The sequence below is a fragment of the Chlorocebus sabaeus genome, chromosome 1 (genome assembly GCF_047675955.1).
Source record: "Chlorocebus sabaeus isolate Y175 chromosome 1, mChlSab1.0.hap1, whole genome shotgun sequence".
Classification (NCBI taxonomy): domain Eukaryota; kingdom Metazoa; phylum Chordata; class Mammalia; order Primates; family Cercopithecidae; genus Chlorocebus; species Chlorocebus sabaeus.
Window position 1 is genome coordinate 2762728 of NC_132904.1, and position 12444 is coordinate 2775171.

The 12444-nt window shown below is 58.6% G+C and overlaps 1 protein-coding gene across 6 annotated transcripts; it reads right to left on the reverse strand.

Annotated features, from left to right (window-relative positions):
• Positions 1–3546: 3546 nt before the first annotated feature.
• On the reverse strand, positions 3547–5928 carry PHLDA2 (pleckstrin homology like domain family A member 2). 6 transcript variants are annotated; one of them, XM_037998849.2, is made up of 4 exons: positions 5844–5928; positions 5067–5155; positions 4042–4528; positions 3547–3797 (listed from the first exon to the last, which is right to left on the reverse strand). In XM_037998849.2, the coding sequence occupies exon 3, from the start codon at positions 4508–4510 to the stop codon at positions 4052–4054; it is 459 nt and encodes a 152-aa protein (XP_037854777.1). In that variant the 5' UTR covers positions 4511–4528; positions 5067–5155; positions 5844–5928; the 3' UTR covers positions 3547–3797; positions 4042–4051. The 6 variants fall into 6 exon arrangements, with proteins under 6 accessions (XP_037854777.1, XP_037854783.1, XP_008007201.2 ...); XM_037998855.2 differs by having other exon boundaries at positions 5067–5129; positions 5844–5885; XM_008009010.3 differs by lacking the exon at positions 5844–5928 and adding an exon at positions 5418–5553.
• Between the last annotated feature and the right edge of the window lie 6516 nt (positions 5929–12444).

The following is a 12444-nucleotide window of genomic DNA, read 5'->3' on the forward strand; positions in this document are numbered from 1 at the left end:
GGGGCCTACAGCTGGGCAAAGCTCTGGGAAGGACAGAATCACCCAAATTGGCTCACCGTTATGAGTGCAGTCCGCCCACAAAGGAGTTTCCCTGCTGCCACACACACAGCTCTTGCTCACTCCCGGAGCAATGGGGAGCTCACTGCCCAACCCCCGCCCACAGTGTGCCTGCCTAAAAGCAGAAACAGGTTTCTTTAAAAGATCAGGGAACCTGGCTGGGCGCGGTGGCTCACGCCTGTAATCCCAGCACTTTGGGAGGCCGAGGCAGGCGGATCATGAGGTCAAGAGAAGGAAACCATCCTGGCCAACATGGTGAAATTCTTGCTCTACTAAAAATATTTTTTAAAAAATTAGCTGGGTGAGGTGGTGCACGCCTATAGTCCCAGCTACTCGGGAAGCTGAGGCAGGAGAATCGCTTGAACCCAGGAGGCAGAGGTTGCAGTGAGCCGAGATCCCACCATTGCATTCCAGCCTGGCAACAGAGCAAGACTCTGTCTCAAAAAAAAAAAAAAAAAAAGAAAAGGTCAGGGAACTGAGGCGTTCCTAGATGGCAGGAAAAATGCCCTCACTCTGCTGAACAGCCCAGTGCACAAACCCAAACCCTGGTCCCAGAACTGCACCAGGGAGGCTGCCAGCCACCCGAACCCCAGAACTGCGCCACACACGGCCAGCCACACGGACCCCAGAACTGCACCAGACACAGCCAGTCACATGAACCCCAGAACTGCACCACACACTGCCAGCCTCCCGAACCCCAGAACTGCACCAGACACGGCCAGCCACACGGACCCCAGAACTGCACCAGACATGGCCAGCCACCCGAACCCCAGAACTGCACCAGACACGGCCAGTCACATGAACCCCAGAACTGCACCAGACACTGCCAGCCACCCGAACCCCAGAACTGCACCAGACATGGCCAGTCACCCGAAACCCAGAACTGCACCAGACACGGCCAGTCACATGAACCCCAGAACTGCACCAGACACAGCCAGTCACCCGAACCCCAGAACTACACCAGACACGGCCAGTCACATGAACCCCAGAACTGCACCAGACACTGCCAGCCACCCGAACCCCAGAACTGCACCAGACACGGCCAGTCACATGAACCCCAGAACTGCACCAGACACTGCCAGCCACCCGAACCCCAGAACTGCACCAGACACGGCCAGTCACATGAACCCCAGAACTGCACCAGACACTGCCAGCCACCCGAACCCCAGAACTGCACCAGACATGGCCAGTCACCCGAAACCCAGAACTGCACCAGACACGGCCAGTCACATGAACCCCAGAACTGCACCAGACACAGCCAGTCACCCGAACCCCAGAACTACACCAGACACGGCCAGTCACATGAACCCCAGAACTGCACCAGACACTGCCAGCCACCCGAACCCCAGAACTGCACCAGACACGGCCAGTCACATGAACCCCAGAACTGCACCAGACACTGCCAGCCACCCGAACCCCAGAACTGCACCAGACACGGCCAGTCACATGAACCCCAGAACTGCACCAGACACAGCCAGTCACCCGAACCCCAGAACTGCACCAGACACGGCCAGTCACCAGAATCCCAGAACTGCACCAGACACTGCCAGCCACACGAACCCCAGAACTGCACCAGACACGGCCAGTCACCCGAACCCCAGAACTCCTCTGGTGTCCCCTTCTCTCAGCCTCTTTGACCTATAGCTCGATGGCCCCCAACATTTTCTGCACCAGGGACCAGTTTCATGGAAGACAGTTTTTCCACAGATGTGGCTGGGCAAGATGAAACTGTTTCACCCCAGATCATCAGGTATTAGGTTCTCATGGGGAGTGCTCAACCTAGATCCCTCTTGTGCACAGTTCACAATAGGGTTCTCACTCCTGTGAGAATCTAATGCTGCCGCTGATCTGGCGGGAGGTAGAATTCAGGTGGTCGCTTGCCCCGCTGCTCACCTCCTGCTGTGTGGCCCGGCTATGGACCAGTACCCATCCGTGGCCCAGGAATTGGGGGCCCCTTCTATAGCTGATTTGCTGGCCAGGCCATGCACTGTTGCCTTCCAGCCTCCTGACCACAGCACTTCCCGACCCCTCACCCCCACCCCCTGGCCCTGGGTTCTGGAGAGAAGGAGAACTGGGCATGAGAAGGCCAGCCCAGCCGCTGTGACCGGTTGACCCATCTGGAGAGAACAGACTTTCCACAGCCTCAGCGAGGGTCTGCAGCTGCCCCTGAGACCACGAAGGCTGCCCCTTCTCTCCTCGGGCTGCTTTTAAAAGAAGCTGTTAAAACATGGACTCCCCAAACCTTAGAATTCCACTGTTCTCAGAATTTGAGGAATTCCAAAATTCCTCAAACAAGAAGTGGCCTCAGTGAGCCAAGGGCCATCAACCCTCTTCGCCTAAAGCTCAGGCCAGATCATGCCTATGCTTGAAGACCCCAGGGGCAAGGGCTCTCCTCTTGACCTTGGATATCCATCCAGGTGAGGTTCTGGTGGGGCAACCAGGAGGCCCAGGAGCCCAGCCAGGCAGCGTCCCCTGCTGCTCTTTTCTGCTTTTTGCAGGATCCCCTCTCCCATTTGCACAGGGGCTTCACAAATTGTGTTTGGGAGAAACTTCCTTGCAGGAAATAGTTTCTTCTGGACCTAGCACCAACACTCCTACGGGCCATGCAGCGAAGGGCTAGCACCCTCCCCGCCCTGACCCCAGACCAGCTAGGAGGCTTCCTTGGCCCCCTAGCAACAGAGATTAGGGCCCAATTCTGGTACTTCTCTGCCTCCCCTACTGGCATGCCTCCAACCACAAAGGTTCCAGAAATGAAGGCCCCATTGTGGGGCGAGGAGTCATGCTTATACCCCTTATCACCTTCTCAGCTTGTTCATCACCAGGAGCCCTTCTGGGTGGGGGACACACTTCCCAAACCCTAACTGTCTCAGACCATCCCTGTCTTTCGGGGAGCACTGCCAGACCGGAGGGCAGAAAGCCGTGGTCAGCTATCTCACTCAGGCCTCTCCACCCCAATGTCCTGGGCCAGCACCTGGAGGTGCAGGGACCTCTGCCTCCTGCCCCACCATCGAAGACAGCCCAGAACGCTCTCCTATTCCCCCAAAAGCAAAGGTGACCCTGCTGGCCCCACACTGCGGGCACTGGCCAGGAGCGACTGGCAGCAGGCAACCGGAGGGCTGAGCACTTCCCTCTGGTCTGGCTGCGTGGGTGGTATGTGGGCAGGAAGGGCTGCTGGGGAACGTCCCCCCACCACAGGCAGCAGCAGCTCGGACCCAGGGCCCTTGTCCTCCCCAGGCTCAATTCCTCAGGACACACCAAGGAGCAGAAGGTAGCCAGGGTCAAGCCCCAGGGCACTTCCTGGCCTCTGGGGAGGATACTTGGAAAAGAGGGTGTGGACCAGGCCCAGCAGATGACACGATTCATTTATTCATTCAAAGCCGGTTCCCAGCGCCTTTCACGCCAGCCCCGCAGGACTGGATGAGGGTGTCCTGCCCACCCATTCCTGGGCCTCCACCCTCCCAGCAGGAACCTCACTGAGCCACAGCCGAATGGTAGAAAAGCAAACTGGCCAAGTGATTTATTTGCAATGGGCACAGTGATGCAAAAACAAGATATTAAGACTATAAAATATGTGACTACAAAGAACCAGCGAAATAAATACATAGATATTAGATAGTCCAATAACTTAAGGCGCCCGTGCAACGGAGCAAGGATCCGCGAGCACGGGAAGTTCTGCTGCTGCGGGGCTGGAGAGCGCCGGCCACGTCCTAGCCTCGGTCCGACTCGTCCAGCGTACTGCCCTGTGGGGAAAGGACTGGGTCAGGGAGCTGTGCCAGGGCCGGTCGGGGTCCAGCCTGAGGGGCCCCGAGACCCTGACGCGAGGGGGCCAGCGCGATTGCGGGGCGCCGGGTCCCCCAAGGAGATGCAGCTCCCCCGCCCCCCGACCCCCGACCCCCGCCATCTGACGTTGAAGTGGTTTTTCCCAAAGGCCCCCGTCCGGGCTGTTAGGGCGCGGGGCTCGCCGGGGCGCGGGCAGGCACTCACAGCGGCGGGCTCATGGCGTGCGGGGCTTGGGCTGCGGGGATGGCCCGGAGGGCTCGGAGGCTGCGGCGGCCACGGCGGCCTCGGCGGCCTCGGCGGGTGCGGCGAGCGCGGCGGGTGCGGTGCGTTCCTGGCGGCTGCGAAAGTCCTGCAGGGCGCGGCGGTTCTGGAAATCGATGAGCGCCAGCGCGATGGCCGCGTTCCAGCAGCTCTCGCCCGCGCAGCGGAAGTCGATCTCCTTGTGGTCGGTGGTGACGATGGTGAAGTACACGTACTTGCCGGTGCGCTCCACGCAGTCCACCTTGAGGATGGAGTGGAAGCGCAGCTCCTTGGGGCGCGCGCGGGGGCTGGCGGGGAACAGGCTCAGGCGGTCGGAGGTGAGCACGCCGCGCTTCTTCTTCCATAGCTGGAAGAGGCTGTCGCTGCGCTTCTCCAGCTCGCCCTCGCGTAGCACCTCGTCGGGGGACTTCATGTTGTGCTGGGCGTGGGACTGGGAGCGGCAATGCGAGAGGCAACTTGGGCGGTGACGGCGCCGGATCTGCTCCGCGTGGCCCCGGCGCGGCCTTTATAGCTGCCCCTCCCCGCCCCCACCCCGCCCCGGCCCTCGGGCCACCCCGCCCGCCCGCGCCCCGCGCGCCCCGGGCCATACCCTCCCCAAACCCAGCCGTCCGGACCCGCACGTCCGCCCTCTGGTCGGTCCCCGGCCGTCCCCTCCCATCTCAGAAGCCCGCGCTCCTGTTGCCCCCAATGCCCCAGCTGTCCAGCTCCGTGGGGTGACTCGAGGTCCCGCCCCACCCGGGCGCTCGCCCGCACCGTCTCTCAGGCCGGCCCCGCGGAAGAATGCGCTGCAACCAGCCCTGCCCGCGGTGACTCACGCCAGGGAGCCCCGGGAAGCACCCCCGGGCCCGGGGCCGGCCCACCGTGGGGAGACAGCGGGGACCAGACCTTCACCCTCCAGGCGCCCCAAGTCAAGCCCTTCCGCTCTCCGGCTCCCGGGGCAGAAGGAGGGTCGAGGCCGGCTTACTTACTCCTGAGCGCTGGCCGTTTCGTCCTCTTCGGGGGCCCTTCCCAGGGGGGAACAGTCACCTTTGCTGGATTAGGGAACACGTGGAAAGGGCTAGAACAGCAACCCATAGAGCTCAGTAAATGGGAGGGGAAGAGGAAGCCCGCTCTCCCCCCTGCGCCCTCGTAGTGTCCCGAACTGGGGGACGGACTGCTCCCACCGCGCCCCCACGACCCGGACCGGAGAGAGGTACCGGGAGCCGAGGGGTCCGAGCTGGGCCGCGACGCCCGCTCTCTGGGATCAGCCTGGGGGCGAGGGTCGGCGGGGGCGGCTGAGTCATCGCTTTCCAGCTGGGCAGACGGGCGGTTTTATTTACCCTCTTCCTTTAAAGGGTTTAATAGACAGGAAGCGAAAGCCGGCTCTTCCCGGGTTCCCAGGGGTGGGGGTGAAGCCGGCCGAGAGGACCCCGGGGACCCCGGCTGCTCCAGGTCTCCTAACTTCCCGCGCCCCTGCCCCCCAGCTGCGCCCTGGGGTGGTTACAGCAGGAAGTACCACCTCTGGCGTCGGAACTGGCCTCAATGGCGGAGCTCACGCAAAATGAAAACGAGAGTCCCCTGATTCAAAATGTATTTAAAATGTCAAGACAGTGGCAGCAGAGCGTGAAACCCAGACCTGAGACCAGCCCCGCCTCCGCCTGCCCTTCAGGGTCACTGTAAGGGATAAACAGGCAGCTGACTCAGAGGAGCGCCCCGGACCAGGTTCTGTGAATGGCATGCAGGTGGCAGCTGCCCGGTGGTCCTACCTGTCTGGCCAGAGAACATGGCAGTGAGCAGGGGCCGTGATGTGGAGGGGCGGTGCCGGCAGAGGGCACGGTTGGGCTGTGCCGGGGTTCTGGCCTGGGAGTGAGACACCTGCCTTGGGCCGGCAGGTCAACACTGCCCCCTACCTGACACCTGTCCCTGCAGCAGGGCTGGGATCCTGTGGGGTGAGGGAGCAGCAGGTAGGGTGGGCGGGTGAGGGGAGATCAGCCTTTGCCGAGGAGAAGGGATTCCAGCATTGCCCCAGAGAGGCTGCAGGAAGGATGCGGACTCTGGTGTCCCTTCTTTTGCTGCTAGAGAGCCCTGGGCTGCCAAGCAGTGGGGCCTGGGCAAGAGGCACCTCTGGGCAATGGGAGACCAGGAGAAGTGGCCGGGGGCAGAGCGCTCTGTCACTGCCCCAGCCCACAGGTGCCTGGAACACCCCCAGGCCCACCAGCCTGCCCACCCCATTGAGGGGCCAGCCATGGGAACTTCCGCTCCAGGCAAATCCCCCAACACTCCGCGTTGCTTAAGCATCTACTGCGTGCCTGCAGGCCTGGCTGGTGCTGGGACCCCAGAGGAGGGGAGAGGAATCCCTGTAACCCCCAGGGGCACAGCAGGTACATGAGGGTGGGGATGGGGGACGCGGGTACTGGGGGCCAGAAGGACAGCTTGGAGGACTCTGTGGGGAGGGCGTGCCCTTGAAGATTCCAAGGAGACCTTGAAGGGCCGGTGGTGCCTGTATGCCACCACTGTGTCCAGCCTCCACCTAACCCGGAGAACGCCCCAAAGTGGGCATTCCAGCCCCCATTCCACAGGAGAGGAAACTGGCTCAGGATGGAGAGGGCCTTGGGGAAGGGACAGAGGACAGGCAGGAGCAGATAAGAGGCTGGGAGAAATGAGGGGGAGGAACAGGGTTTGGAAACCAGGTGAGGCCAGGTGAGGTGTGCCCCCCCAGCCCCGCCCAGCTCCTCTCTTTGCCTGTACCCCAGTGACCCTCTCAAGGGAGGCTGGGAAACTCAGTCCCCTGGGGGCAGGACTTGTAACCCAGGGGTGGTGCTCTGACAGGTGGGGCAGGAGCTGGGGGGCCGGGGAGCAGGGTATGCAGCCGAGATTCAGAGGCCCTGCCCTCCTGGCCTCCCTAGGGGGTTTCCTGCCCATTCAGCCCCTCTATTCCTCTCATGGACAATGTGAAGACCTGGGGGGTATGGAGGTAGATGGCCCTTTGGGGGCTGCTGGAAATCAGATCTGAGCCCTGGAGGCCAGGCCTCCCCAGGCAGCTTCTCTGTCCACAGTCCCGGCCCCAGGGGCTCAGTCATAGTGGCCCTGGCCTCCCCAGCAGCGGCTAGACACCCTGGGCCCCTGCTTGGCAGAACCAGCCTGAACCTAGTTGCAAATGTGGGGGCTGGAGGGAGCCGACTCCCAAGCCTGACCAGCCCTGGACCAGCAGGTGACTTCAGGAGCCCCCAGGGTGTCCTTATGGACATGGGCAAAAATAAAGCATGGCCTTAGGAGGTGAGAGGGGCTTGGAGGACACCAGGCCCACTTGGCAGGTACTTGCACGCAGGGGCTGCCCATCCTCTCCGCATCCACCCAAGGGGATTTCCCGCCACCACCACACTGCCCTCTGCCCCTCTGACCCCCCACCCTCTGCCAGCACCCCTCAGCCTCCCTTGTCTGCGGCCTGAGTCTCACCTAGTCCCACCTGGGGCTGAGCGGTGCCCCCAGGAGGAGCACTGGCCCCATGCTGCAGATGCAGAAAGGGTGGCTCCGAGAGGTGCAGCGACTTGTCAAGGTCACATTTACAAGGAAGGACCTATCCCCATTCCCCAGAGCAGGCCTACCTGAGGGTCTCTCTGGAGGATGAGGACTGTGGATACTCACTTCCTGGGATGTGGGGGAGGGATGTTGAGGCAGAAGAGTGCCGACATAGGGACCCCACACGAGGGTCTTTTGAGGAATGCCCCCCTCCTAGAGCCATTTGATAGCCCAAGAGCCTGGGGGCTTCTCCAGCATGGTACAGAGATTGGAACCCGGTGTGGATTCGGCTGCACCCCATGGGACCTGCTTTTACAAGGGTTCTGGGCCACTCACATGTTGGAGGCGGAGGAACCACCGGCCGGAGAGATGCCAAGGTCAGACAATGGCAGGACAGTCTGCGTGGGACTGCCCTGCGCTAGTTCTGTGCAGTCATTCTCCCTGTTGAGACTGCTTTCTTGGGTTTGCAGGGAACGTGGGGTGGGGGTTTCAGAGAGGTGGTGACTAACCCAGGTTACACAGCGGCCAGTGGGGCCACATCCACAGCTTCCCCGATTCTGTGGCCAGGGGCAGGAAATAGCCCTGATGTTCCGTGACTGCTTCTCAGGATGGGGAGGGGGCTCTGCCTCGAGTTGGTGGTGTCAGGCAGAGCCTGTCCAAACCAGGTTTACTAATATTTATCTGAGGGGTCACATCCAGGATTCATGTGGAGCCTGAGCCAAGCGTCCCCACCCCCAGGCAGGCATTGTACAGTCTGGGTGCCCGAACATCTGACCTGGGACACTAGCCGCCCAGTCCAGCTGCCTGGATCCTTGGCACTGGAGCCCAGCTGTGTGAGGTTATCAGCAGCTGGGGCAGGATTCGGGCACCTCTCCGAAACTCCCTGCGTGAGGTCACTTCCTTATGGTGACGAGGCCGGGCCCTCCAGGCACTTGCCCAACGAGCCTGGCCATCCTGCCAGCCTGTGAGGAAGCTGCATGTCATAGAGCTGCGTGTCATAGGGCCCGGCCCAGTGCCTAGGGCTTGACACCACCCTCTTGTGGGAGGGGTTGCTCAGGGACAGCCCTGAAGAAAGGCCCTCTGCTCCTCAGTCAGGAAGGCCCACCCCTAGCTCCTCTCACCTCCTCCAGGAAGCCTTCTCAGATTGCCAGGCCTGCCTCCTGCCAACCACTGCTAGGCTCTGGGTCTCCAAGCCTCCACCCACCTGAGCCTGGGGAGGCTGGGGGAAGACCCAAGCTGCCTGGAGTTGCAGCACCTGAGCAGTGCACTTTTGCCACCTCACTGGCGCCACCTCACCTGAGCCCGTGGCCCATGTGCCAGGGCCTGTGACTCAGGCCTGCCCTCGATCTGTCTCCTCCCAGCCGCAGCCTGAGGAAAGTGAGAGGCACTGTGACAGGACCCACCTGGTTTTCAGACACTCGCAGTCAGCCTGACCTTGGCCTCTGAGGGCTGTGTTCTCGGTTGCTGTGTCTCTTGCTGAGCTCTTCCTCTGGAGCCTGACAGGCAGGTTCTACCTCACAAGGTGTTGGGGATTGAATGAGATACCAGGAACACCTTTCTCCTTGGCCCCTGGTGAGCTCCTGTTTATCCTCAAGCACCCTACTCAGAAGCTATTATCAGTTCCTTAAATGCAGTGATAATGTTTTATTCTCTGGGACCCTCAGGGACCAGCCCAGGCACTCAGGAAATTATTCTGAAAACTGGTGGCTAAAAAAGCATCCTGAGGCCAGGCTCGGTGGCTCACGCCTATGATCCCAGCAAGTTGGGAGGCCGAGGTGAGCAGATTGCTTGAGCCGAGAAGTTTGAGACCAGCCTGGACAACATAGCAAGACCCCCCATCTCTACAAAAAAATAAAAATAAAAATTAGCCAGGCATGGTGGCGTGTGCACTATAGCCCCAACTACTTGGGAGACTGAGGTGGGAGGATCACTTCAGCCTGGGAGGCCGAGGCTGCAGCCAGCCGTGATCACTCCACTGCACTGCAGCCTGGGTGACAGAGTGAGACCCTGTCTCAAAAAATAAAGACATCCATGTCATTGTCCAAAAGACCCCCTCTGCACTGACTACCGGACGTGCAGACTGTTGGCTTGTGTATGAGACCAGACAGCCCCCGGCTGCCTCGGGTGAGACTGAGCATGCCAAGATGAGGGGGCCCTGTGGGGCAGAGTGGGGCCTCCGTCAGGCTCCATTAGGCTGGTGTCGCCTCCACAGGGCTACTTGTGGGTGGTTGTGGAGCCCCCAGAGGTTGGGAGATGGGTCCAGGACGTGGGGAGCTCGGGGAAGGGCCCCCCCAGCAGTCACTCACAGATGGAAAAGCAGAGCAGCCGACATGACTGCCCTGGGCCTGACTTGTGGGGATGTCTCCAGAAGCCTGAAGGAGTGAACCAGTGAACAAAGGAACAAACAAAATACAGGAAGGGAGAGAGGGAGGACTGAGGTGGCCCCATGCCCTGCACAGGGCTCAGATTGCAGAATCGCTGGGGCAGTCTTCTCACGGCACAGATGCTCACCCTCCCGGCGTGAGCTTCTCATTCAGCGGGTCTGGGGGAGCCCTGGCAGGTGTATTGTCATTCATTATTTCCAACATTAAAAAATTACCAAAGATAGGCCAGGCGCTGTGACTTGTGCCAGTAATCCAGTGCTTTGGGAGGACCAGGGGGGAGGATTACTCAAAAACAGGAGTTCAAGACCAGCCTGGGCAAGACAGCAAGACTCCATCTCTTTAAAAAAAAAAAAAAAAAAACCTACCAAAAATAGTAACAAATTGTTGACACAAAAAGTAAAAAAGAGGCTCGAATTATTTCAGAATTGATGCTGGGCATGGTAGTTCATGCCTGTAATCCCAGCACTTTGGGAGGCCAAGGCAGGCAGATCACTTGCAGTCAGGAGTTCAAGACCAGCCTGGCCAACATGGTGAAACCCTATCTCTACTAAAAATGCAAACAACAACAACAAAATAATAATAATAATAATATTAATAATAATTAGCCGGACATGGTGGTGCACACCTGTAATCCCAGCTACTCAGCAGGCTGAGGCAGGAGAATTTCTTGAACCTGGGAGGCGGAGGTTACAGTGACCTGAGATTGTGCCATTGCACTCCAGCCTGGGCAACAGAGCGAGAAAAAACAAAAAAATAAAAATAAAAACAAAATCGAGTGTTCATCTCTCATGTCTCCCCACCTAGGGCCACTCTCATCCTTTTTTGTTTATTTGTTTGAGATGGGGACTTGCTCTGTTGCCCAGACTGGAGTGCGGTGGCATGATCTTGGCTCACTGCAACCTCCACCTCCCAGGCTCAAGCAATCCTCTCGCCTCAGCCTCCTGAGTAGCTGGGACCACAGGTATGTACCTCCATGCCCAGCTAACTTTTTTGTATTTTTGTACAGACAGGGTTTCACCATGTTTCCCAGCCTGGTCCTGAACTCCTGAGCTTAAGCAATCCACCCATCTCAGCCTCCCAAAGTGCTGATTACACGCATGAGCCACTGAGCCTGGCCTCTTTTTGTTTTTTTATTATTTATTATTATTATTATAAATTTTTGAGACAGGGTCTTACTCTGTGGCCCAGGCTGGAGTGCAGTGGCACAATAATGGTTCACTGCAACCTCGACCTCCTAAGGTTGTGATCCTCCCACCTCAGCGTCCTGAGTAGCTGGGACTACAAGGCACATGCCACCACGCCTGGCTAATTTGTGTATTTTTTGTAGAGATGCGATCTCACTATGTTGCCCAAGCTGGTCTTGAACTCCTGGGCTCAAGCAATCCGCCTGTCTCATCCTCCCAAAGTATTGGAATTACAGGTGTGAGCCACTGTGCCTGGCCTCATCCTTTTTAAAAAAGCATTTACATTATTTTAACAATTGCTTTCTGTTTGTTTGTTTTTGAGATGGAGTCCCACTCCGTCATCCAGGCTGGAGTGCAGTGGCACGATCTGGCTCCCTGCAACCTCCACCTCCTGGGTTCAAGTGATTCTCCTGCCTCAGCCCCCTGAGTAGCTGGGACTACAGGTGTGTGGCACCATGCCCGGCTAATTTTTTTTGTATTTTTAGTAGAGATGGGGTTTCACCATGTTGATCAGGCTGGTCTTGAACCCCTGACCTCAGGTGATCCACTCACCTTCCTCCCAAAGTGGTGGGATTACAGGAGTGAGCCACAGTGCCCAGCCTCCTTTCACAATTAAATATAGGATTGCCCTGTGATCCCACAATTCCGCTCTTCTCATTCACATGCTCACAATAACTAAAAGTAGAGTCTCTCTGAGAGGTCCATGCACACCCATATTCCCAGCAGCATACCAAAAGGTAGAAGCCACCAAGTGTCCACTGATAATGGGCACACACAGTGTGGTCCACCCACACACTGCAATAGTCACAGCCTTAAAATGGAAGGGAATTCTGGCCAGGCGTGTGGCTCACACCTGTAATCCCAGCACTTTGGGAGGCCGAGGCAAGTGGATCACCTGAAAAATTAGCTGGGCGTGGTGGTGCATGCCTGTAATCCCAGCTACTCAGGAGGCTGAGGCAGGAGAATCACTTGAACCCAGGAGGTGGAGGTTGCGGTGAGTCAAGATTGTGCCATTGCACACCAGCCTGGGCAACAAGAGTGAAACTCCATCTCAAAAAAAAAAAAAATTAAAAAAATTAAAAAAAAATAGAAGGGAATTCTAACACAAGCTACAACACGGATGGACTCTGAGGACACTGTGCTGAGTGAAGTAAGCCAGACACAAAAGGACAAGTACTGAATGATTCCACATGTACGAGGTCCCAGGAGTCATCAGATTCTGAGACAGAAGGCAGGAGGGCAGGTGCCAGGGGCTGGAGAGGACAATGGGGAGTGTTTAA